At 37.2% G+C, this 25,647-nt stretch overlaps 1 protein-coding gene across 1 annotated transcript; it reads right to left on the bottom strand.

Moving 5' to 3' along the window:
- Positions 1–3,659: 3,659 nt before the first annotated feature.
- LOC131427470 (succinate dehydrogenase assembly factor 4, mitochondrial-like) lies at positions 3,660–4,197 on the bottom strand. The gene is made up of 2 exons (XM_058590689.1): positions 4,072–4,197; positions 3,660–4,018 (listed from the first exon to the last, which is right to left on the bottom strand). Exons 1-2 carry the CDS (start codon positions 4,145–4,147, stop codon positions 3,762–3,764), a joined length of 333 nt encoding a protein of 110 aa, XP_058446672.1. The 5' UTR covers positions 4,148–4,197; the 3' UTR covers positions 3,660–3,761.
- Between the last annotated feature and the right edge of the window lie 21,450 nt (positions 4,198–25,647).

A 25,647-nucleotide genomic window follows, 5' to 3' on the forward strand; every position in this document is an offset into this window, starting at 1 on the left:
CCTTCAGGAGCCTTACGTGCGCGAGTTGCAATTTTTTGACAGTTGAGTATAGTCGATAAAGAAGAGTTCATTCTATCTCTTGGAAAGCTCGTTGGCATGTAAAAAAATCTTATGTTCAAGATTGAATAATGCGGGTGATCAAATTTTTATATCGACTTCAAAAGCTCGTCGGTCTGAGGCAATCCCCAGTCAACTCGTCTGGAATTTGATTCGGAATTTTATATCATTTTCAAATGGCCTCCGAATCAGATGCAATAACTATGTAGAATTAACACTGGTAGCGAGATAGAGCGGTTTTGGTTGTGTTTGTATTTTTCTCACGAAATTAAGTGTGGCGTCGGGAAGTGGATAAGTAAACATCGGAACGAAACATAATTTAATTTCTCCAAGTTATCAAGCATTCCCGTCTTGATAAATATGAAATAAGCTTTGTTCTCGGTTATATCATCAGGATGTAATTCGACGGATGATTCTGAAACGCTTGATATTTACAGTTTTCTTCCTCATATCTTCTCGTTTTCAAAAACAAATCGACGTGAACATTTCAAAAGGGCCTTAAAACAATTGACAGATTCTTATTGTTTACTTTCTCTTTCGATTATATCTGCATTATTACGCAATTGTTCGTTACATGTATGATACTATTACAAAGCTGGAGATATTTTCTTTCATTCTATTTGCAAATTTAGGAGTTATTAACAGAAGAGAAAGTAAACAAAGAGAATCTTTCATTGGTTTATGTGCCCTTATGAAAATGTTTACGTCGAAATGACCGATCCGAATGGGAATCGGTTGTTGCTTCGGATTTGGAATTCATTAGCGGCCCTTTTAAGAGAATTATTTTTGTCATTTTAAATGATGGCTAAGTAATGATATTTCAAATTTGCCTAAGCGGCCCTTACACGATTATTAAAAGTGTCATTACTAAGTAATGACACTTCTGCTCAAACGCTCGTCATTACTGCATTACTGAACATCATTACCTTTTAGCATTACACGTTCATTATTAATGATGAGTATTTGTAACTACTCCAGCACGCGGCTTGTAACCAGAATAACTTTTCCTCAGCAATTAAAGAATATTAGCAAATTTGAAATACATCATTACTTAGTCATCATTAAAAATGACAAAAATAATGCTCGTGTAAGGGCCGCTAAATGATTTACATTGTCGTCGCAAAAATATTGTTGAATTTTCAAAGTTTAGTTTTGATGAAATTTGGATGATGGCCACTGAAATGAGTAATACAACAATTACAATAAAAAAATTCAAATACAGTAATTACGTGAGATCCATTTTAATAAATATGCCCACTATTTACTGTGCCTCCGGAATTGGAAACTGGTAACTAGGATAGCCGAAATCAGTTTGTTTGGCCGTCTACTGATAATGACTATCGAATAGAGTAATTTTGGGGTTAGTTTAGATTTTTTTTTCGTTTTTTGTTTCGCCCCTCTAAGTGATGATATAAAAGTTTTTACAAACTTTACCCTATAATTCAGGAACCGGAAATTGGATCCAAATGAAATTCAGAAGTTTTAAAACTTTGAGTTTGTTGAAATCGGTCACGGAAAAAATTCAATCATAAAGCTTGTTCATGCAGATGTTTCAAAAATATTAAAACTATTTATATATATATATATATATATATATATATATATATATATATATATATATATATATATATATATATATATATATATATATATATATATATATATATATATATATATATATATATATATATATATATATATATATATATATATATATATATATATATATATATATATATATTTCATACACGATGTATCAGGAGCGCAGCTTTTGCCTTTCTAATATGACGCAAATGCAAGAAATCTCACAGCAGAGACAATAAATTTTGCGCTCCTATTACTTATACAATTCTCATTCAGGCTAAACGGGGTTTAATTGTTTGATCGAAAAACAAAAAACAAAATCACCCGAATTGCCAAAACAACCCACCATCCAAATTCTGGAAGTCAAAGCATTTACTTTGCTTTTATCACTGAACCGCTTCCTTCCAACGGGAGTGCAGAGAAACAAAACACGTATGGATACAGCAAAAAACGTCTTGATTCCCAATGCAGACTTTCTTGTGTACACCTCATGAGAATGGACATAAAACGAATTTCAAAGTTGAGCCTTGTTGGCGACTGTCTCTCGAAAGTTGTTGAATTTGGAAGGAGCTACTGTTTATTATGGGTAGCCATTCCCAGATTGAAAAGAGTAGAACAGCTATCGCTGTGAGCAAACAACGACATCCACGAGAGAAAATGTCATGAGACCTATGACATTTTTCATCTGCTATAGTCACGACGAAGTACAATCGGCGAGTGCTGTCATTTGTGCGGTTTGACTGTCTGCTCCTGCTGTTTCGTGTCAGTTTCCAGTACCGTTCGCAACCCTGTTCATATATTAATTCTGAATATTTATAAGCTTTATAATTGAATTAGATTAAGTATTGTTTAATCACTCTTATGTTGTCGTGACATTTATAATTTAAAGTTGAAATTCACTTCCGGTGAAACCCTCAACGAGTGAACACGTCGTATCGTGTTAGTGCGGTGAAAATTCGAGTATTTCGCGAGAAAGAAAGGATTTTCATCCGTACTTCGGTGACTCCACGTTGTCACATAGCGAGGGTTTCACTTGTAGTCCAGTGAAAAGAAAGTCCATTGGACTATAAACGAAAGCTAACTGGCAATATAGCTAAATCGCTGTGCCATCAATCGGCGTCATCTCAAGTGAGGTGACGCCACCAGAAGTGAAGAAGAAGAAGAAAGTTGAAATTGTTACCGTGTATGCGCCATTGATGAGCGTGTGCGTGACTTTCCCGGTCTATAAAATCCATTTCCATTGGGACAATAGTGTCCAGGGCTTTTTTCATTGACACTTGGGATGATATTCGAGTATTGCGTATGTGTATGGAAATATGTTTTTAGATTACTTGATATTCGAAGTCCAAATCGCTGATCACATACGAAAATCAACTGGCCTCCTACCAGTACTATAAAAATCCTAACCGTTTCATTGTCTTACGAGGAATCAAACAAAATAAAACACAAGGGCATCGAAAATTCCCCGAAACGGATTCAAACAACCCTCAGCACTCCTAAAACAAAAATTGACAGTCATAAACTAAACCAAAAGCTCGCAAACCTTTTTGGATGCTAATGGAACTACTTCTTCCAAAAAAGAGTATTTCACACAATATAATATTGGTTATTTTTTATACATAAATTATAGAAAATAAACCGGCGCTGTGTCTTCTCAAGAATCTGGAGCCGTGTCAAACAAATATATGCATAAATATGCAATCAATATTAGTTTTATAGCTTTCGTCGTGAATTGCTTAATGTTGGAAAGGATACGGTGGGCAGCACATGTTACAAGAATGCTCGACAACATTGATGATCGCCACAGATCCGGTTGGAAAAAGAAGGCGAAGTGCACAACGGGAAAGATGGGTGGACCAGGTAGAGCATCGACGTGATCGAGGATCAGAGGCGGCAGCCACAAGCCGACTATTGTGGCGGAGCATTGGATTTTGCAACAAATAAATTGCCACCGCTTTCAATAAAAAGTTTCAGTTGTCAATCAGACAATTCAGATGATAAATAAAATGAAAAAGATGAACTATTCCGCTTACTCATATTTCAACACTAAGACGAAGTACAGACATGATTTTTTTCTACTCAAGTCAATTAACAATTAGTTCACAGCATTTATCTTTCCATTAAAAGTCAGACACCCGTCCTTTACGTTCCCAATCACCATATCGGGTTGGTTCAGGCCCTCGTGGTCCACCGATTTCACCAGTGTCTGGATTTGTATTATTAGGCCAAGGTTGAAGAGGTTCCTTTTCTTGGTAGGGATGATTACCTACTAATTCATCTAATTTTCCTATTGGTGTCTTCTCTCTCAGCTTTTTTTGAAATTCTTCCATTCGTGGACTGAGCGGCTTATCCGAAGGAGGTTTAGAGGAAAACAACACTGCAGAGTATGTCGGTGTTAGTCGCAAATAATTATACTGATACATTTCTTACCAATTTGAGATACATATGAACTCCTGGAATAGAAAATACGGTGTGTTTTTATCAGAACTCTGAAGTTCATGTTCATATTGCTAAAAAATTTAAATAACTAATGACGTTCGAATTCGAAGACAGGGGTGCCAGGTCATTTTTTCAAAAATTTGTGATCAAGCCAAAAAACTATCTGTGCAAAATCTGTGCACATTTCTCGTTACGTAATAGCTGATCGGAATTATTTTAGTGAGCAGAAAAAAACACGTCTTACTACTTCCAACCGCTCTGTCGGATATTCTTTTTTTGTCAGTATTCCCTAGCAAATTGAAGATTTTTTGGGGCTTATTGAAAGTCTGCGATCGATTTCAGAAATCTGTTCAAATCTGTGTCATACTTAAAATAAAAAAAAAATAAAAAACTGTGAACCACAGATTAATCTGTGAACCTGACATCCCTGATCAGAAATGACAGGTAAAAATTTCGAAAACATTTTCAGACAGGGTTGCAAAAGTCTGTAACACGCAGAGAAAAATATTGTTAATGTAACTAAATCTGGGTTTCACGTAACGATTTATTTTGGTTTAATATAGCAAATATTGTTACTTGAAACAACAAAACTAGGTATTTGATTTTGCTCAGTGGATTAGTTTGTTTCTATAAATATTTTGATAATACCAACAAATATTTTACTTGTGCGTTCATGTCAATTTGCAAAATCAGTTTAAAATGAACTAATTTTGGATAAAGGTAATATTTATAGTGTTTTGAATTTAGAAACTTGGCAGTTGAAATAAATGAAAAGATATCGATTTGAAATGATTAGTATTTCAACTTACGCTTTTGTTTGTAAAAATTATCCATTTTGTTTCGTTTTTAGGAGTAAAATGGTTTCTTTCGAAACAATTTGAAGGCTTGTTTTTGGTACATTTTTCATCAATTTATATATTTGTAAGGAATTCCAATTACATTTATATTCCATATATTTATAACATTTATCTACATACCACAATCAATCCAATATTACTTTTTATAGTATCCAATGATTCAGTACTCTTTCCCGGTGCCCTTCCGGTGAAGACAGAGATAACCTGTATCAAATATATGTTGTTAAGAAAACGTGTTATTGCAGTTTCTAATATTATTAACTATCAACACTTACGCTTGGATTGATAAAAAGCCCGATGAAAACTATACAAGCAGATAAAATTTTACTTTTGAAACGCGTAAAAAACTTTTCTGTTCATTCACGATTGAAAAAACAGCTCTGGTTTTTAAGAAATAGGTTCTTTTGAACCGTTCTTTGTATTACAAATATTGAGATTTTTGTAGAATCCGAATTTTTAGGCAACATTGTAGGATTTTGAAGCATTTATTGGTAGGTGAGAGAAACTCGATTTGTTTACTTTTGTAAGATTCGCCCATCTTTGAAAAACAGCTGAAATCTATTGAGGTTTCTATGCCCGGTGAAAAATGAACGGTGACCCTATTGAAAAATGGGTGGCCAACACGTTTCCTGATGAAAACAAAACAATATGTAAAAGCGATTCACACGCAGCATCAAGCGGCTATCACCTGAATGGAACGATTACGGAAAAACAACATTAATTGTAAGCAATTCATATGAAAGGACACTACGTCAAGTTCACGGAACTTTTTAACGTCGGATACGTGAGCAATATTCGGCTAAATAAAATTAATAAACCAATCTGGACGTCAATCGAAGTTGATTGATCGTCTGAACTGTGTTTAATGCATTCGTTTCCTGATGAAAACAAACCATTCTCATTTGCATTTGTGGTTGTAAGTAAGCTGTTAGAGAGCCTAATTGGGAATGGACTGGTTTTGACCACAAAAAAAAAGGTCGCACCATCTGGTTCAACATTATGGAACCAAATACAAATCTAAAAATCGGTATTTATCTGTATGAAAATTGAATTACAGGTATTTTTAGATATTTTTTTGTATTACTGTATCGAGTACAAAAATCGGCATAAATACCGATAAATCGATACCGATATTTTTAGATATTTATTCTGTATTACTGTAGTCGCAGTCGCGAAGAAAATGATAACAGTGTGAGTGTGGTGTTAGAAACTATCTTATTCAAATGCGGTACTCGAATTTAGACCGCACATAATATGCACTGAAATAAAATAGTCATGTGGAATTTCTTTCAAGTTATTTGGGCTAGATTAATCTTTTTTAATTTAATCATTTATCTCCTTCAACATCTATATGAAATTCATATAGAACCCAGAGGTAACGATATATCTTATCGTTTTGATGTGCATTCCACATAAATGTAGCATGATTTTCATTTAACAGTTTTTATCACAGACTAACAGACAGGACACTCAAATTAGATTCTTCAATCATTGTAACGGTCATTTCGAATATTCCCTTTTTTGGGACAGTACTCACATGTGTCATGATGGCGCCACGTTACCCTATCAAAAACATCCTGTCTGTCATCTAGACTGTGTTTATTTTTTTCATTTACCAACATAGTTGCCATTCATACAGAATTACCTGTAATGTATTGATTTGTATACGTCCATGCGAATTTCATGCAGGATACAGATTCAATACATATTGCCAAAACTACATACATAATTGTGCCTACTTCTCATCCTCCAACGCAATACAAAATCGAACCCGTTTTGTTACAATATTTACTTGCTTCTGGTCTGCTGCCACTTAATTTCGGGTGAAACTACCAACACAATAAAAAATAGTCTAGATGAACAACGTTGAGTCAAATAAATGGTCTCCTTCCAACATCGCGAAAAAGTTAAATATATTATCAACGTAATCCAATAATTTATTGTGACAATTCATTTTCAAATATTTTGATGAAATCAGGCATCCCTGCAAGCAGCTGATCGGTGTTGACAAACGAGGGGAAACCAACTAGTAAAAAAACTATTATATAACCCAAGGGGTGTACAGATAGTAAATAGTTCGCGCAGTACAATATAGGTGGAACTAGTGCATTACGAAAAATTATTTTTATAAGAATTTACTCATACTGTCATGTCTGTTAGTCTGTGTTTTTATTTTAATTTAATGAGTTAAGCGTATATTTTCATGAATGTCATTTGTTGTACATGTAGTGATAGTTCAAATGCTTTGCACATGTTTTTTTTTTCATAAATACGTTTATTTCATAAGGCAATTTAAATTCGCTCTTGCATCCACATTACCTAGTACTTTAAACCTAATACGTTTCGAATACAGTCACATCGGTTAGTATTTAATAAACGATTCAAACGACTCAAACGTCTAACAAACCAGTTGTCGTATGTTCGAGTCCCGACCTGGAAAGATCCTTAGTGTCAATAAGATCGTAGTACTAGCCATGCAATGATTTTGTACGCTATGAATCGACTGCGAAGACTGTTGAAACAGGAAGGCCAAATTTTTACAAAATGAATGTAATGCCAAAACTTCGCTTCGCTTGCGTCGAACGATTTGCTATTATAAATTACATTAAAGAAAAAAAAACATTTATTTTGTACATGATCTTATAACTATTTCAGGTTTGTTTGTATCAGCTCATCACTTTTAGTAAATGTAAGATGACTGGCTATTTGTTGAACTCCAATGGTTTTAATGATAAAGAAGTGTCATGTAAGGAAGGTCACGAACTGGGACATTGGATAGTCTACCTTGGGTACGCAAAGAATCTGTCATTACAATACTTCACGCATGTCCAATCGATATGATCAATATCACGATTACCTTCGCCACAAACACAATTAGTCTCGGAAAGTCCATTTCGAAGGAGATGTGCATCTAACGACTTTTCATATGATGCTAGCATGTAAATTATTTTCAGTGTAGGTAAAAATATCAAATATCTTCAGACAAGTTTGTAAAAGTCTGTAATTCCGAACAATGTCTACGGTTTTTAATTTCTCTATAGAGCTTTCTCTGCTCTTGTGGCAACCCACTCAGCAATCGATAATATTTTGTTGGTCTTTGAGCGTTTGTTGAAATAATCGTTCAGTTGCTGGGTTGGTTTATTGTTGTTTTTTCTCTTGCAAAAATAGTGTGAAAATTAGGTGTTGTCTTCATATATAAAGAAACTGTGTTGTTATGCTACGTGAAGTAGAAGTATTGTACAGGTATGTAATGCTAGTTGAAAAAAATAAATGGAAAAGACTTCGGAAACTTTTCAGTAAAACTAGTCCAACGGGGCTCCAACTCCTCATATTAAAAATGGTTCAACAATGGACCTCTGTTGCCCCTGACTCAACCTTATTTTTCGATACATCCATGTAGCGCGAAGTGCGTGGAATCCCGGATCATCTACGCTCGACGGAAATCCCAAAAATATTTTCAAGTAAGTTCAGGCATATTGACTCTGAGAAAATGTTTTACACGGACGGATCGCGAATTGAAGAAGCGACAGGGTTTGGTATGTTCAACAATACTGTTTCGGCCTCATTTAGGCTTCAAGAACCTGCATCTGTTTATATAGCAGAGTGAGCAGCAGTTCATTATAGTTTGAGTGCAATCGTCACATTATCTCCTAACCATTATTTCCTCTTCACAGATAGTCTGAGTGCAATTGAAGCCATTCGCTCAAACATGACTGGCAAGACTGAACTGTTTTTCCTGGGCAAAATGAAACGGTGCCTGAACGACATATTGAACAATAATTATCTAATCACTATAGTCTGGGTCCCGGCTCATTGCTTCATTCCTGGAAATGAAAGAGCCGATATTTTAGCCAAACGTGGTGCTATTGAGGGTGAAATTTATGAGAGACCGATTGCTTTCAACGAATTCTATAGCTCGTCTCGCCAGCTGGCAGCTCCTTCGAATTGGGCTCTCCGAGACTAATCATTGTGCTTGTGGCGAAGGTTATCGGGATATTGATCATGTCGTTTGGACATGCGTGGAGTATCGTGATGTCAGATCTCAACTAATAAATTCTTTGCGTACCCAAGGTAGACTATCCAATGTCCCAGTTCGAGACATTCTTTCTTGTCGTGACCTTCCGTGAGTTCTGATTCCAGCTACGTCCATGAGTTCAACCAATAGCTAAATGAGAATAGAAATTATGTAATGATACAAACAAACTCGAAACAGTTTATGAAATTATCAACAAAATGTCTGAAAATAACAGCTTATTTTATAATTTATAGAAGTTAATCGTTTGGTTCAAATAATATTTCCGAGTAGATTTCATAAATAATGACGAGTTACCTAAGATGATATTTAAGTAATAAGAGGAATATGTTTTAATAAATTCAAATCGTTGTGACTATGTTAGAATTAAATTAGGATAAGAATTTTATGTAAAAGTGATGCTACGGCGAAAAAAAATTTAGGTAAACTGCCTTAAGAAATAAACGTATTTATGAAAAAATGGACCTCTGTCTGCCGAGTTTGTTGAACGAAAAAAATGTCATTCGGTTCAACGGTCTGTTTCTAAATCGGCAAACGAAGGTCCCGTGTTGGCCTCCCGTTTAACGATAGATTGGACGTTCATTGGACTAACGATTCAACGTATTGGACCAACGAAGGACCACCGTTGAGCGTTTTTTCTTAGAGGGAAATCACTGACCCTAATGTATGATTCAGACGATCCGTCTCCTTCCGTCACAGTCAACCTCCGTCACCGTCAACATCAATTACATGCATTCTTATGGAGACATTCACACATAACGTCAGCGTCACGGAACGTCTTTTTTACGGACGGAGCATGTGAACGTTCCGGTAAAGGAAGTATTAAACTAATTTTGACGTAAGCTGACGTGACTGAAGAAGGCGGACCGTCTGAATCGTACATAAGAGTATGTGCCTAAGAATTTAAAACCGCTTGGATAATGCGTGATGAAAGCAAACATCATATCATAAATCAAATAAACATAGATTTCCCATTGTACGGAGACACTTACAGCGCAACTTTGTACATGCTTTTTAGAAGCATTTACGCACCCATTTTACACCAGACGACGCTTTTGGTGTCACGGGTTGCTCAACTACATTACTATTACAATGGGGAATCTAGGTTTGCTTTATTTATGATCATATGTTATTCCGCTAAAGTACGATTCACACGTTATATCAGGTGACCGTTACTGGCAAGAAATGGCAATGGAGAGGAGCTGTTTGTAACATTTATTAAAACGCTATGTTAATCTCACGAAACGTTTTCACTTCCGGACCGTGTATTCGTGTCAATGAAAGCCTTAAACTAGATTACACAACAGGCGAGATCCCGTTAACGTTGACAGAAGTTGACTGATCGTCTTAATTGTACTTAAAACTATTTGTTGTTAGGTGTTTCGTGATGAAAACAAACTAATTTTAAAATGACGAATTCAAAATGGCGAATGAACATTTGTGATTATGAGTTTTCAGAAAGATTCATAGCGGTCCTTACATTACTAAAAAGTAATGCCATTTTTAATGATCGAGTAAGGGCAGTAATGATGAATTCTCCATATAAATTTGGAGTAATCAGTAATCATTAAAAATGATATTAATCATTCTCGTGTAAGGCTCACATTATCAGATCCGAATGGACTCCGAACAATTTCCGAATCGGCAAAAAATTTTCATTCGGATTTTCATGTGGAAATCATAATGGATTCCGAACCTATTCCAACTCCAGTGCAACAACCGATTCCGAATGAATTTCGCCTACAACCGGTTGATTCTGAAATCTGTCGGGATTGAGTGAGAAGATGCGGACTGAATTGTCAATTCGTCTTTTTCTTATTCTCTCCCGATTTTGCACGTTTTCGTGCTGATTTTGAGTTTATTTTTAAATGAAAACATTATATAACTGAAGATACAGATTTAAAATCTTCAAGTTTTTCGGATATACAGAAATAGTAAATAACCAGTTCTTCTTAGAATGCCAACATGAACTGTTGAAAATGAGGTTTCTATGTACGGTGAAAAATGAACGACTACCCTAGTGAAAAATGGGTGGCCAATACGTTTCCTGATGAAAACAAAACAATATGTAAGAGCGATTCACACGGCATGGAACAGGTACGGAACAACAACATTAATTGTAAGCTTCTTATAGACGCACACAACGTCAAGTTCACGGAACATTTTGACGTCCAGTACGTGAGTAATAACCGGTTAAAACAAATTATTAAATTAAACTTGACCGAAGTTGATTAATCGTCTGAATCGTGTTTAATGCTGGCGTTTCCTTATGAAAACAAAACAAACTCATTTGCATTTGTGCTTGTAAGTGAGCTGTCAGAAAGCCTAATTCGCTGGAAATTAACAAAACGGCTTACCTTAGTCAGCATCATCCATTCGTCTAGCTGGCGTGTAGTGAAATGGCTTAAGTCGTCTAACTTTTACACTAACACATTCATAAAATGAGCGAATATTCAATGACATTTATAATGTCACTGTCAATCGGGTTGATCGAGCAGCCAACTCAGGCGAAAATTCTAGCACTGATCGAGCACTGAAAAATCATGCAGTTGAGTAAGAATTCATTGCTCCCCACTTGTACGCGGCGGGCAGATTTCCCCCCAGACGGCTGGCTATGTCTGCCAGCCATTTTTGCCGGAATTCTGCCTTCGATGGATACAATCATATCTCAGGAATCGTCATCTTGTGGTTAAAATTGTGCTTCAGAAGAATTTGTTGAAACATCTGGAATTCCGCAGGGGAGCCATCTCGTCCCTTTGATATTCTTGCTTTACTTTGACGACGTTAATTTTTCTCTGGAAGGACCACGCATATCTTTTGCAGATGACCTCAAGATCTACCGTGTTATTCGCACCTCAGAGGATGCGACGTTTCTTCAGCGACAAATGGCAATCTTTTCTGATTGGTGCAAATTGAATCACATGACCGTTAATCCAGAAAAATGCTCGATCATTACGTTTACGAGAAAAAAAAGTGCCTTTGAAATTCGAATACTTTATTTAGCGATTCATGATTGGTAGATCGACGTGCATCAAGGACCCCGGCGTTTTTCTTGACGAGCAGTTAACATTCAAGCAACACACCAACTACATTGTGGCTAAAGCTTCTCGTTGCCTTGGATTTGTGATGAGAATGGCTAAGCATTTTACCAAAGACATCATATTAACAAGATATCCAGCTCTCACATTTCTCGAACAAATCATTGGCAACATCCTTTTTCGCGAGCATGTCGCCCTCAGGTGAGTTCGCATCGAATCTCATACATAGAAGTAGGGGAGAGAAATGTCAAATTCGTGCGCACCAAAATAACAGGGCTGCGCACCCATACAATTGACATGATATGTTGAATGTGATGCCGTGCGATGGCGTTGCTGAACTGAAGATTGATTTCGCTCCAAGCTGACAGGGTCTGATTTTACGGATGTTTACTGCTTGAAATCCCTATACTGTTCACGCGTTCGCTCTACTCTGGAATATTGTTCAGCTGTTTGGAACCCTCACTTCCTCAATGGCGTTAATAGAATCCAGTCGATTCAACGTAGATTCGTTCGATTCGCTCTTTGCCGTTTATAATGGTGGCTCTGAAAAGAACTTTGTATGATAGGCGTTCGTGTTGGAGAGTGATGAGTTGAATTCGAATTTCGATGGATGATTTAGATCCCAGATGGTTCTTTGCGTGTACACTGATGACTTCAACTGGCACTGTCAGACTTCTGGTGTGGTTTTGCTGTATGGCCGCTGCCCGGCTGCGACTATATCTCGCTGCATTCCAGCGTGAAATGTTCGATGTTGCTCCCACAACCTAACTGAGCAGCATTTCCTTGACGACTGATGACTTCAGCCCGCAGGCTTCTGGTGTGGTTTCGCTGTGTGGCCGGACCAATGTTACTCTCGTGTGTGTCTTCCTTCTGTAAACGTTGCTCACAAAATGATAGAAAAGTTTCCAAAATCAGCTTTTATAACGCTGGAGTAGCACATATTTTGTTCTGTTCCTTAGAACGCGTTCTGATTGGCGTTCTGAAATACTGAAATGGATCAAATCAGACAGGTTTTTCAATAGTGTACTATTGAAAAACTTCAATGTTGTTGCAATATACGTTCAAGTTGAAAAATTTCGAGTCTATTAGTAGTTAGATTTTATAAATCCTTAAACAGATCACTGAGCTATGAGCTTTCAGAATACGAGAAAGGCAAACAATCGTCATGTGTTTTCCTCTGATACTTATTGATACCAATGTAATAATTAGTTGTTTTGGAACCACCCTGCATTCTTATTTAGTACCACACTACACATAAGAGCACTAGAGAAACCAATACATTTATACTGTTTCACATCACCCTCAGTCAGTTGAATGTAGAATACCGAGTAATAAAAACGCACATTTAAAACATGGTGTCAGAAGAAAACTAGAACGAGAAAACGAAATAAATCTCTATGATGGCTACCGGGTTCGATCTTCGTTTGCCGGAGCCGCTGGACTGCTCTAATCTTGCAAAAGAATGGCCGCGATGGAAGCAAGCCTTTGGAATCTATCTACGCGCTAACAACAAGTTAAAGGAGAGTGAATCGAATAAAATTGCGACGTTCCTTTGGTTAATAGGAGCACGAGGCTTAGAAATTTTCAATACTCTGTACCCGAGTGATGGAAACATCGAGAATCTTTTCGGGCAAGATAATGAAAATGTGGATGATGAGGTAAGAGGTAATGATGCGGAAGAAAATTTTGTCGACGCGAACTATGATTTGGTTACACGCACACTCGCAGACGTGATCAAAGCTTTTGACGAGTATTGTCTGCCCCGAAAAAATGTTGCAATGGAAGCTTTCAAATTTAATCTCATTGAACAGAAAGAAAAACAATCTTTTGGAGATTTTGAAACTGAACTACGCACACAAATTCAATTTTGCGAGTTCAAGTGTTCTGACTGCCAAGCTTCATATAATGAAAGAATGCTACGTGATAGAATAATTCTCGGTGTGCAGGATAAAAAACTACAACTGAAATTATTGGATGGCAGAGACGATCCTCTATCGAAGGTCATAGAGACGTGCAAAATTTTCGAAGCAGCTTCAGAGAACAGGCAATTGCTGGATCGGAAAGGAAACTTGTTGGAGGTGAATGCTGTTGAGAAACGGTCAAAGCTTGCAGACGTTTCTATAGTTTCCCGTGCTTCATGTTACAACTGTGGAAATCCGTTTCATCGTTTTCATCGACGCAGCTGTCCAGCAGTTAACAGCGAGTGCTACTCATGTGGCGAGGTTGGTCACTTCAGGAAATGTTGTCGAAATGCATACAAGGACGGAAAATTTACGAAAAAAGGGGACATCGAACAGAAGAACGAAACAAAGGCAGCAAATAAAAGCATTCAGAAGAAGACGGTTTACTCAGTAAACTGGGGTGATACAGGTAAAATTGTAGTTTTAGATCAGATAAATGCTCAGTGTGGTTTTTCTAAACGTAATTTTAATGGTTCCTGTAGAATAAACTCCAATAACTGCAGTAGTTCATTAAGCGATGGAGGCATGAATAGATGGAAGAAAATTTACCACATAAACAACTTTCCGGTTGAATTCAAGTTGGATACGGGTTCTGATGTCAACTGTGTTCCAGTTGATACTGTGGAAAGGCTTGGTGTAGTGATTCAGAAATTCAATGATGCTGTTGTTTTTGATTACAGTTCAAATAAAATCAACAGTTTCCCCCGTATTGCTAAACTATATGGAAAAGTTAAACTATCATGTATTGATCCTGTTGAAAAGACTGTGAATACTGCTGAGTTTCTTGTTGTTGACAAAAAGTTTGAGCCCTTACTTGGCTTGAAATCGTGTATATCTTTTGGATTAATAAAAAGATTGAGCTCAGTTGCAACTACTCCATATGTTGCGATGAGCAGAGAACAGTTTATAAATAAAAATCGTGAACTTTTTGAAGGGCTAGGAAAATTTCCTGGATTGTGTGCAATTGTGCTGAAAGAAGGATCAATCCCCTCATTGCAGTACAAAAAGCGTATTCCCCTGGCTTTACATGATCGGTTGAAGGAAGAACTACAATCTATGGTTGAACAAGGTATAATTTTCCCAGTGGATTATCCAACAGATTGGGTCAGCAACATGCAGGTGGTGGAAAAGCCTAATGGCGAACTGAGGATTTGTCTCGATCCAAAGCCGTTGAATAGATGCATTAAGCGTGAACACTTTCTGATTCCCACACAAGAAGATCTATTTAGTCGATTGTCAGGTAAACGTGTGTTCTCAGTTCTTGATCTCAGTCGCGGGTTTTGGCAAATGGAGTTGGATCAAAACAGCTCAAATTTGACGACATTCATGACTCCATTCGGTAGATACCGCTGGAAAAGGGTTCCCTTTGGATTGAATAACGCTCCGGAAATGTTCCAACGCAGGATGGTTCAAATTTTCGGTGATATAAATGGTGTCGAAATATACTTTGACGATATGGCTATCTCCGGTGTTGATGAAGCAGAGCATGATCAAACATTGTCCAAAGTCATTGAGCGAGCACGTCAGAATAATGTTAAGTTCAATCCACAAAAATTGCAGTATCGCCAGGAGCAGGTGAAATTCATGGGAAATATAATTGGCAAGGGTGTGATACAACCTCTAGACAAGGATGTGAAAGCGATTACGTGTATGCCTAAACCGAAATGTGTCGCAGATGTTACTCGTCTTCTAGGATTGCTTAAATATCTAGCTAAATTCATTTCAGACTTGTCGCGACGCACCGCTAATCTTCGTAAATTGACTCACATGGGTGTAGAATGGAAATGGACTGACGCTCATGACAAAGAATTGGATGATCTACTCTCTGCAATTAGTAAAAAACCAATTCTAGCCATATATGACGCCACGAAGCCTTGCATAGTGCAGACCGATAGTTCAAAAGATGGGCTAGGATGTGTTTTATTACAGGATCATGGCCCAGTGGCATATGCATCGCGCACATTGTCTCAAAGTGAGCAACGATGGGCACAAATAGAAAAGGAATTGCTTGCCGTGGTTTTCGCGTGTGAACGATTCCATCATTTTTTGTATGGTCGGGAGTTCGTGGTGGAATCAGATCACAAGCCACTTGAAACACTGATTAAAAGAGATATCGATGCTGTTACTCCACGTCTTCAAAGGATGCTCATGGTTCTTTTGAAATATCCTAGACTACAGCTTGTGTACAAACCTGGGAAACAGTTACTAGTAGCGGATTGTTTGTCTAGAGCTCCACTGGAGGAATGCGGTGATAGGAATACGTATCTCGACTCTGTTGTACACTCTTTAACCAAACAAGTGTGTATGTCTGAGGAAAACTACAATCTATACATTAACACTCTTGGACAAGATGAACGATATATGCGAATTGTGAAGTATATCGAAGGTGGCTGGCCATCATATCATCAGCTGGACAATTTTGGTCAGCAGTTTCATAAGTATCGTGATGAGTTACACTACGAAAATGGTCTGCTACTTAAGGACCACCGATTGATCATTCCAACAGAGTTACAGAAACTGATTTGTAAATGGCTGCATGGTCCACATTTTGGTGTTGAAAAAACACTTGCGCGAGCACGAATGCAATTTTTTTGGCCGGGTATGACGAACGACATTTCGGAAACTGTTAGCAACTGCATGGCATGCGAAAAGTTCCGCCGTAACAATCAGAAAGAACCACTACAACAAGACATGGTTCCTGAATATCCGTTTCAAAAAGTCTCCACAGATATTTATGAGTATGGAGGATATTCTTGGCTAGTTCTAATAGACGCATACTCAGGATTTATTTGCTCTAATCGCTTGCAAGATAAAACGATTAACAGTGTTTGTAAAGTTTTCGACAGAATTTTCAACTCTTACGGGTATCCAACGCAGATTCGATGTGATAACATACCATTCAATTCATTAGAAAGTGAGAGTTATGCCAACAGAAATAACATCATTTTTCAATATTCAAGCCCTCGTTACCCCCAAAGCAATGGTTTAGCTGAAAAGGCAGTGAGCATAGCAAAAAATATTCTGAAACGTTGCTACGAAGTCGGTGAGGTCGACCTATTCCAATATCGTTTACTCGAGTATAATACGACCCCAATTGCAAGCATGCAGCTCTCTCCTAGTCAACTATTTTTCGGACGACAATTGAAAACTCGATTACCTGTTCATGAGACTAGTTTACTTCGAAGAGTTTTAGGTGAAGATGTTATACGCGATCGGATTGAACAAAAACGACTTTTGCAGAAGAAGTATTACGACCAAGGGGCAAAGAAGTTAGCGCAATTAAATATCGGGGAACGAATCATGTTTAAAAAAAATTCGAAGGAATGGCATTATGGTCAAATTGTTCGTGATGTGAATGGAAGATCATACGTTGTGAAAGATAATTTTGGAAACCATTTTCGTCGTAATCGTAGGTTTATATCACGTACCAGCAATACGGGGGAAACTGTTGATTTTCCGATTGAGGATCAAATTGTAAAGCAACCCTATGATGTTACTAGTTCATCGCGCTCACTCCCAGTTATCAAACCAAAGGCTGTGTTAAGCTTCAATGAAAATACCAATGATGTTCCACCCACAACAGAGTCTCTTAATGTTTCACGACGCACAGATCCATTAATAGATCAGGACACTGAGTCTATGACTCAACTTGAATTCAATAAAAGTAATACAATGCGTAACATACCAAAAACCGTAACAGAACCGAACAATGGTTGTCGAGTATCTCGCAGTGGTCGTGCTATAAATGCCCCAGATCGCTATGGTGAATGGCAGTTCTAAGGAGTTAATTTTTTTTTATAAACAGAAAGCGTGTAATAATTAGTTGTTTTGGAACCACCCTGCATTCTTATTTAGTACCACACTACACATAAGAGCACTAGAGAAACCAATACATTTATACTGTTTCACATCACCCTCAGTCAGTTGAATGTAGAATACCGAGTAATAAAGACGCACATTTAAAACAACCAAACTTTTCAGAAAAGTTTAATTTTGAATTATTTGAGATTGTGTCACACAACTGAAAATTTTATCATAAAATTGTGATCATATTTCCGATGGCATGTAGCAAAAATTATTTCGATACGTTAGATACAACAACAGATATTCACGATCAAAAACTTATCACTTTCTCAGGGGGTAAATGTTGAAAAGGCGCCCCAGAGTAAAGTAAGTCGTATTCACGACAAAAGAAAAAAGGAAGAGGAGGGAAATAAACAAGACACGTACGGCGAGATAATGACGCAATTTCGCCTGGACAATTTTGACAGCAGCCGGAATGCAGCCAGACTTCTGACGGTTGCCAGAATTCCTCACAAGCGGGTCATTCCGTCATTTCCAGTTTTCGGGTATAGTGCTGCAGACATTTTTTGTTGTGCAGACTTTTGAAAATCAAGTTTTTCGCAGACTTTCGTGGTAATTTACAGACTTGAAATTGCCGCGACGTTTTTTTTTGCTCGCCAAGTCAGTTTGCGTGTCATACTTTATAGAGAAATTGCTGCCAGCAAGACATGCTTGCTGACTGCATTTTTTTCACATTTATAGTCTTTTTAAACTCTGTCTGCAGATATTTGAAATTTATACCTAACATCTCTGGTCATTTTGATAATGTGGGGGGCCGCTTATAAAGCATGAAAACGCAACCAGCGATAATCGTTCATTGGCCAATCCATAACGTCGCTACTAATGCGCATACTAGTGCATCACTACACGAATAAAGCGCGGTGCTTGCGACATCATATATCCCACGTCGCACGTGATAATAATGATTGTCGCTGGCAAGGGTGGCAAAAACTCGCTCATAAGATTCGATTTTTTCTATTCATCAGCTCACCTCATGATTTACGATGCAATCCGTAAAATGATGGTGAAGATGAAACTCATCGCTGATCTAAGCAAACACACTCACCTATATAGAGCACCGCTGACATCAAATTATGATGGTATTGATGGTTCTCAGTTTTGATTTCATAGCATTTAACTCTCATTCCTAGTTTTCAAAAGTGAGTACTGAGTTTGACAGCCCGGTGGCAACAATAAGGCGCTCCAGCTAGTGCTATCGTAACCAACATCTCAGTCCTTCGGGGCCATCAAAGCTAGCAAATCAGTGAGAGCAAAGTAAACAAATACAACACTTCATTGATTGTGAAAGTCAGTATTACAATTTGGCAGCGCACGTTTCATAACGATATCACATTTATAATCAAACATAAAAAAATCAACTTTCCCAGCTAAATATCACAGATATTTAGCAACAACGAACTTATATACTTCTTCGTTGTTTTCGTCTTTGCGGAAAAGATGATGGTCACGAAAACATGGCGGCCTAGCAGGGACTTGGAGTTTGACATCAGCGTACCGAGCTACACCGGTGAGTGTATGCTTAAACCACAGAGCTGCCAACAGAACCCAGATTTTCGGTTGTGTTTTTGTTGGTACTCAAAACGAACACGTGCATTAATGTACGAAAACAAAAGTCGAATCCTAGCGAGATGTTTCGTAGCGATTTAATTTCATGTCTCGAGCTAAACCCAACTGGCTACTAAAACCCAATGCGTTTTCCAGCATACGAAAACATGTCTTGAGAATTGGATTGAAATGGCATCGATTCGAACGTTGGCCGCCTATGGCAACTCTGGTGGATGGGGAATACAAACGAGAGAGTGTCACAAGAATCTGATCCAATGTGTTGATGTACAAACACATCAAATCACAACTCACAAATCGTCTCTCAGTGGGTTCTAATATCTGATGTATACTTAGCGCTCATCTGCTGATTGCTTGACACTACGATGTTGAGACGATGTTTTCTCTACACAAATGGTTACCCAGTTACTCAACTCGCTCAGCGATGCTTCTGAAACCGATTTGCAGGTGAGCTGAACTCGGTGATGATGAAGTACGGAGTTGATTATTGCCAGCCCTGGTCGCTGGAAGTATTTTCCAGTTTTCAACTGCAACGAGAAAACTGGCTAGCGAGCAAGAAAAAACAGAGATGCCAGGTTCACAAATTAATCTGTGTTTTACAGATTTTAAAAATGGCACAGATTCCAAAGATTTCTGAAAATGATCACAGAGAGGAAACAATGCGGCTCGATTTCAAAAAGTCTGTAACTCGATTTTAAAAAGTCTGCAACAAAAACTGTCAACAACACTTTATTCACACTCGTTCAACTTTACTCTCAAGTGATCAATTTGTACTCACTTTTGCTTGTTCATTTCCAATGTCAAAAAGTGAGTAATATTGATTTCGAAAACTGGTAACTTCTACTCTGTTCCTAAATTGACAAGGAATTTTATCGATGAAAAAGAAAAAATGTTCCATTTCATTCCACTACACTGGGGTCTTTTTCACGCGGATTTCCGAAGTTACACGTTTTTTTTACGCGGATTTCCAAAGTTACGCGGATTTCCCAAGTTACGCGGTTTTAATATTTTGTCTTAAAAACGTCGAGATCTGGTTCTAAGATATTTGGCATCAAAATTTTTTCCATTTAGCGATTTTTTTTCTACGCGGATTTCCGAAGTTACGCACGCGGTTTAAAATTCTCTATGGCTCAAAGTCTAACATTTCAAAAAATTTTTTTTTCAGATTATACTAGATCTGTACGTTTCATGCATTGCTAATTTTAAAGTATATTGGTGTGCTACTTCTTCAGTGTATCAGTTCAGTTGGAAGAAAGTGCTTTAGGACAATATTGTGCCTATTGATTAATAAATAATTTATCAAACATAGATTTAAGTTGATCATTCAAGTTCATTTTCCAGCACTGAGTAAATGTTACTCAGAATTTAACATTTCTTGAAAATGAATAAATCTAACTTTACTTTACTCACTCACGTCAGAACAAAAATATGAATAAATTTTTAGACTTCCTCGCGATTTGGTATTTTCATAATTTCTTTTTCTTATTTGTGATCGGCTATAGATGAGTGACAAATTTTGATCATTTTGTCACCCTACTAACATCGGTCCTTTACCGATTTCTAAAATTCTCTGGACATTTCACTCGCCAGAACGCTCATGGATTGCAGAAGCAATTGACATTATCTTCATTTCTCCTTTCACTGCTTTATTACGATGTGACTAAATAATAATCGGAAAGCATAAAAATTGAAATGTATTCATTTACTGCAATAAACTCAAAGTCCGATGACTTTTTGCAAAGAATAATGAGCTTTTTCAATTCATGTTTATGTTAGTACTTTCTTTCAGTGCGGTAAAATTTCATTTTCAATCGAATAATATAAGATGAAAACGAAGTTTATGGCCGCTGACCGTCAGCATATCCCTACTAATTCATTTGACTTTTGCTGCCATTTTCAAGTGAAGCTCCCGGAATTCATCGTCAGTTGAATAATCGTTGATAGTCATTTGAAGTTTTGCTTGCTCAGTTTCAAGTGCGGAGTAGTGTAGCTCCTTCATTGCCTTCGCTCTTGGTAGTAAGCAAATTCGAACGAATAGAATTATAAATGGAGTAAAGTATTAAAAATGAAAACTGAAGGAGGAAACAATTAATTTATGTGTATTCTGTGACTGATATTTCAGCAATCTGGTGTGTCTTTCATCTATTATCTTGAACCAATTCGAATGTTTACATGAACCTCATTTGAAGGCCGCTCTCACACTATTGAAAGAGATATTTTGTTACTTCAAGAGATCAACTGACGGTGGTTAAACTGAGCCTCGATTGAAGAGAAACGATTGATGACTGAATGCTGCCCGTTCGGGCCGTCAGCAAACATTGTGTGTGTCAGAGAGTGAAGTTTACTGCATTCGAGAGATCGTCAATGTGTTCCACATTCAGTTTCAATTGAATTGAGTGAAGTTTTACAGCACTGCTTTCTTTTATTTTTTCACTTCGATAGGGAATAGAAGAATGAGAGAAAAAACAATAGAGTTGCCTGTCTTTGACTATACTTATACTTGGTCATAGAACTACGGAGTATCTCATTTGATAATCACTTTCACAGTGCAGATTACAGTCGACGATGTTTTAGTCAGTCTGTCAAGGTTATTCGACGTGACAAATTGCAATTCTACTCTCAAGCATCATGCATTTGGTTGAATATGAAATTTCAACTGTCTTTTTGATCAATCGAAGGAAACGCGCTAATTAAACTAAGTAAATTACTTGAAAAATTAAAAAAAAATTAGACTACGTAGATTTCAGGCAAACCCCCTCCCCCCTCGTAGATAAACGTAGACTTTTGACATGCATGCGCTTGGAGAAGCCTACTTATGTGACATTTAGTCAGAATGCAAAGATTTTACCTAATCCGCTTGTCACACACAAAATCGAATCAGAATTGAACTTACGTGACGTAACATTTCCTCCTCCCCCCTTGGCGCAACTTGTCACAATATTTAAAACCCCCTTCCCCCTTTAAATGGTGATGTAATTTGTGGATGACGCCTTGGACTTTCAATAAAAATATTATATTATAAGTAACCTTTTTCTAATAAATGTGCAAAATTTCAGTTGAGTACCTTTCATACAATCGTAAAAAGTTATTCCCCTATCCCGACCCCACAATGTAAACTCCTCTTCGCATGATGGTTTGCCATTCTGAAGAGATGTACAAAGTTTCATAAAAATCGGAGAACCGCCTTTCCGGTCGTTAATTTCTGAAATCGCACAAGCTGTTTCAATAAATGAAATTAAATAATTAATGGCATGTTTGCCGTTGATGATGTATGTTCTACTTCCCGTAGTAATTTTGGTAATATCTCATGCTAACAACGTAATAGATGATGCATTATGAGACAATTTAGGCATCGATTCTTAATTTTCTTGTAGAAACTGAGAGCTATAAAAATCATTCTCTTTTTATTCATATTGCACATCGGTACGCGTGGTCAGACGGTAAATAATAGTCAAAAAATGCGGTGAATTAAGGCGGTACGGAGAAAATAGTCTGCAGAAAATAGTCAAAAAAATGCGCCACGATAGAATAAAATAGTCGGTAATAAAATAGTCAAAATTATTACGGTAAAAGAAGATTTAAAAAAAATGCTAACCAACCGACGACAATAGCCAGATCACCATTTTACAATTAGACGGTCTACTATTAACGGATTGTAAATATGTTCGCTTCAGCCGAAATGATTCAACATAATTTAATTCAGATTGTTCATCATTAGAAGCAAGAATAATAGAGAATTGCGTTTTTGCTTTTTGTTACCTTAATGTTGTGTAGAAATGTGATTACAATATGCATACCCAGACACACACACATATATATATATATATATATATATATATATATATATATATATATATATATATATATATATATATATATATATATATATATATATATATATATATATATATATATATATATATATATAATAAATCGATGATAAATATAGCATAAACGTATAACGCGATTACGCGAACAATCTTCAAAGCTATAGATCATCAGTTGCACCAGTAAGGCGTAACTCCCATTTCTGCGTGTTCTCCCGTGAGGATTCACAAACGATCTCTAGAGGTCTGTTTAGTCACATGCTGTGAGATTATTTTTTAGCCCTCATACCGATACACAGCATTATAATGTAGTCTTACTTACTATCATGAAGAGTATTTATTACTGTTTTTTGCACAAGATGGTAGTAGTAAAAAATCTGACTTTTTACTAAAATTAGAGCGGTGGAAAGAGAAAAATGTGACTATCATCCGCACAGAGGTAGCAGAGAATTTCTATTTATAAAATTTGGCCGTCTTGAAACGCGTGCTAGTTAGGATATGGTCTGATTTGTATGTGTAGGTGCGTTCCTCAGTTTCCTTGCTTAAGAAATTGAATATTGTGAGTTTTTTCACGGCGCGCGCATCCACTGCACCTCTCATCGACGACTGGGAATCTAAAAATATTTTCCTTTCCTTACACCGTCTTCGATTTCATTCTCGAACGTTAAAAAATTGCCGGAGTGGTCACAAATCTGGATGAAAGCCTTCGTCATTTAACAGGAAATTCCACTTGAATATCCAACGATGAATTTGCCCGAGCGCTCCATACTTCTTTACATTCCATACGTTTCAAAGATCACTATTGAATGCAAGGAAGCATGGAACTTTCGAAGGCCACATTTTCCAGTAGAGCAATCGTAAATCCTGGTCGTTTCATTAGACGCTACTATTACATAATATCCACGACTTTCTCGGTAATCTAAAACAGTTTCTAGAAACACTACCAAACACTCACACGTAAATCCTCACGGCTTGAAAGATGATCAGCAACTGGTAAACCTAAAATATTTAAACTGTGATCACAGTTCATTTAAACTATCTATATATTTCGCTGAAATCGATGAGTGCCGCTTACCAGAGAAACTAAGAAAAAGATGAATAATTTATGTAAAATTTCGAACATTATGTAAAATTTCTCTCTAGCAGAAGTTGAACCCGAACTTGTAGCCGAAACAATATCATAAATGTCTAAGAGTATGCCATCGTATGTTGATCACATGTTTTCTGGTAAATCCCTTTTTCATTTCTCTCAGTTCTTTTGCCTGACTTTGCAACCCAAAACGAGATGCGAGCGTAAAAATATGCAAATAACTAACAGTTGCAAAACGCATGCAGAGCAGACATTGCATACGCATTTTCTTCTTTTTAAAAATCTAATTGGTTGAGTGGAAGCGTATAAAAATAAGCACACATGTGGGAAATTTCAACAAAGATTGAATCTTTAAAAAAAATGATTATGTAGAAAGGGATGGGAATTCTATCTCTTGTCTATTAATCTAGAACTGTTTTGATCGGTTCACTTTTTTAAACTGTAGCACTGTACACCGAGAAATATTACATAACAAATCACTAGGTGATCACGGAGACCACGCGGTCTGATCCAGGTTGCACTAGCCTCTGTTGGAGGTAACTGTTTCGACGCTTGGAGAATAACTTGGTTCGTGGAGACACTTCCAAGTTCAATTATAAACTACACGACTGAAAATGTCGTACTTAATGATGACGACCTCTTCTGCCAACTGATGGCTGTGATTTCTGATCTGATGACAAGAGGCTGTAACGGACCAGCGAAAAGATGATGTGTACCGCTCGAAATCCAAATATAAAATGCACTGGATGCACAAAAATTCTACCCGGAATGATCGTATCTTAGAAGGGGTCTCTAGAAATGGTTACATACACACGATACCGCGACATAGATCGCGCACACACGGACAAAACCGCTCGCGCGCGGGATGCATGACACGAAAAAATGCGCGCGCAGTCTACAGGGATGACACGACCACATTTAGGATCACTAGTGGTGGCCTTTTGGCGAACGTTTCCACACGGTAGCCGAAAGTATAAAATTAAATCAAGTGTTTTGAACAGAAACGCTCACAAAAAAGGGAATAGATCAACCACAGAGAATGAAAAACCCTTCGGCGTCACGCACTGCGCTTAGTGGATCAGTACCAAATGTTACGATCTCCCGTTCCACAATCCAATTCAAGAGAGTGCAGTTTTGAAGGCATCACGAATTATCCGGTGTGTGGATCCACTCTGCTTACACGTTGAGTAACGAAACAGCTTCATGCTCCTCCAAATCCTTACATAACTGAATATAAAGACAGTTTTTTTTTTTTTTTTTTTTTTTTTTTAATAACTATTTATTGGAATATGAGTTAAAATTAAATTATTAAGATTGAAATTGGGTGTTCAGCC

This window comes from Malaya genurostris, chromosome 2 (genome assembly GCF_030247185.1).
Source record: "Malaya genurostris strain Urasoe2022 chromosome 2, Malgen_1.1, whole genome shotgun sequence".
NCBI lineage: Eukaryota > Metazoa > Arthropoda > Insecta > Diptera > Culicidae > Malaya > Malaya genurostris.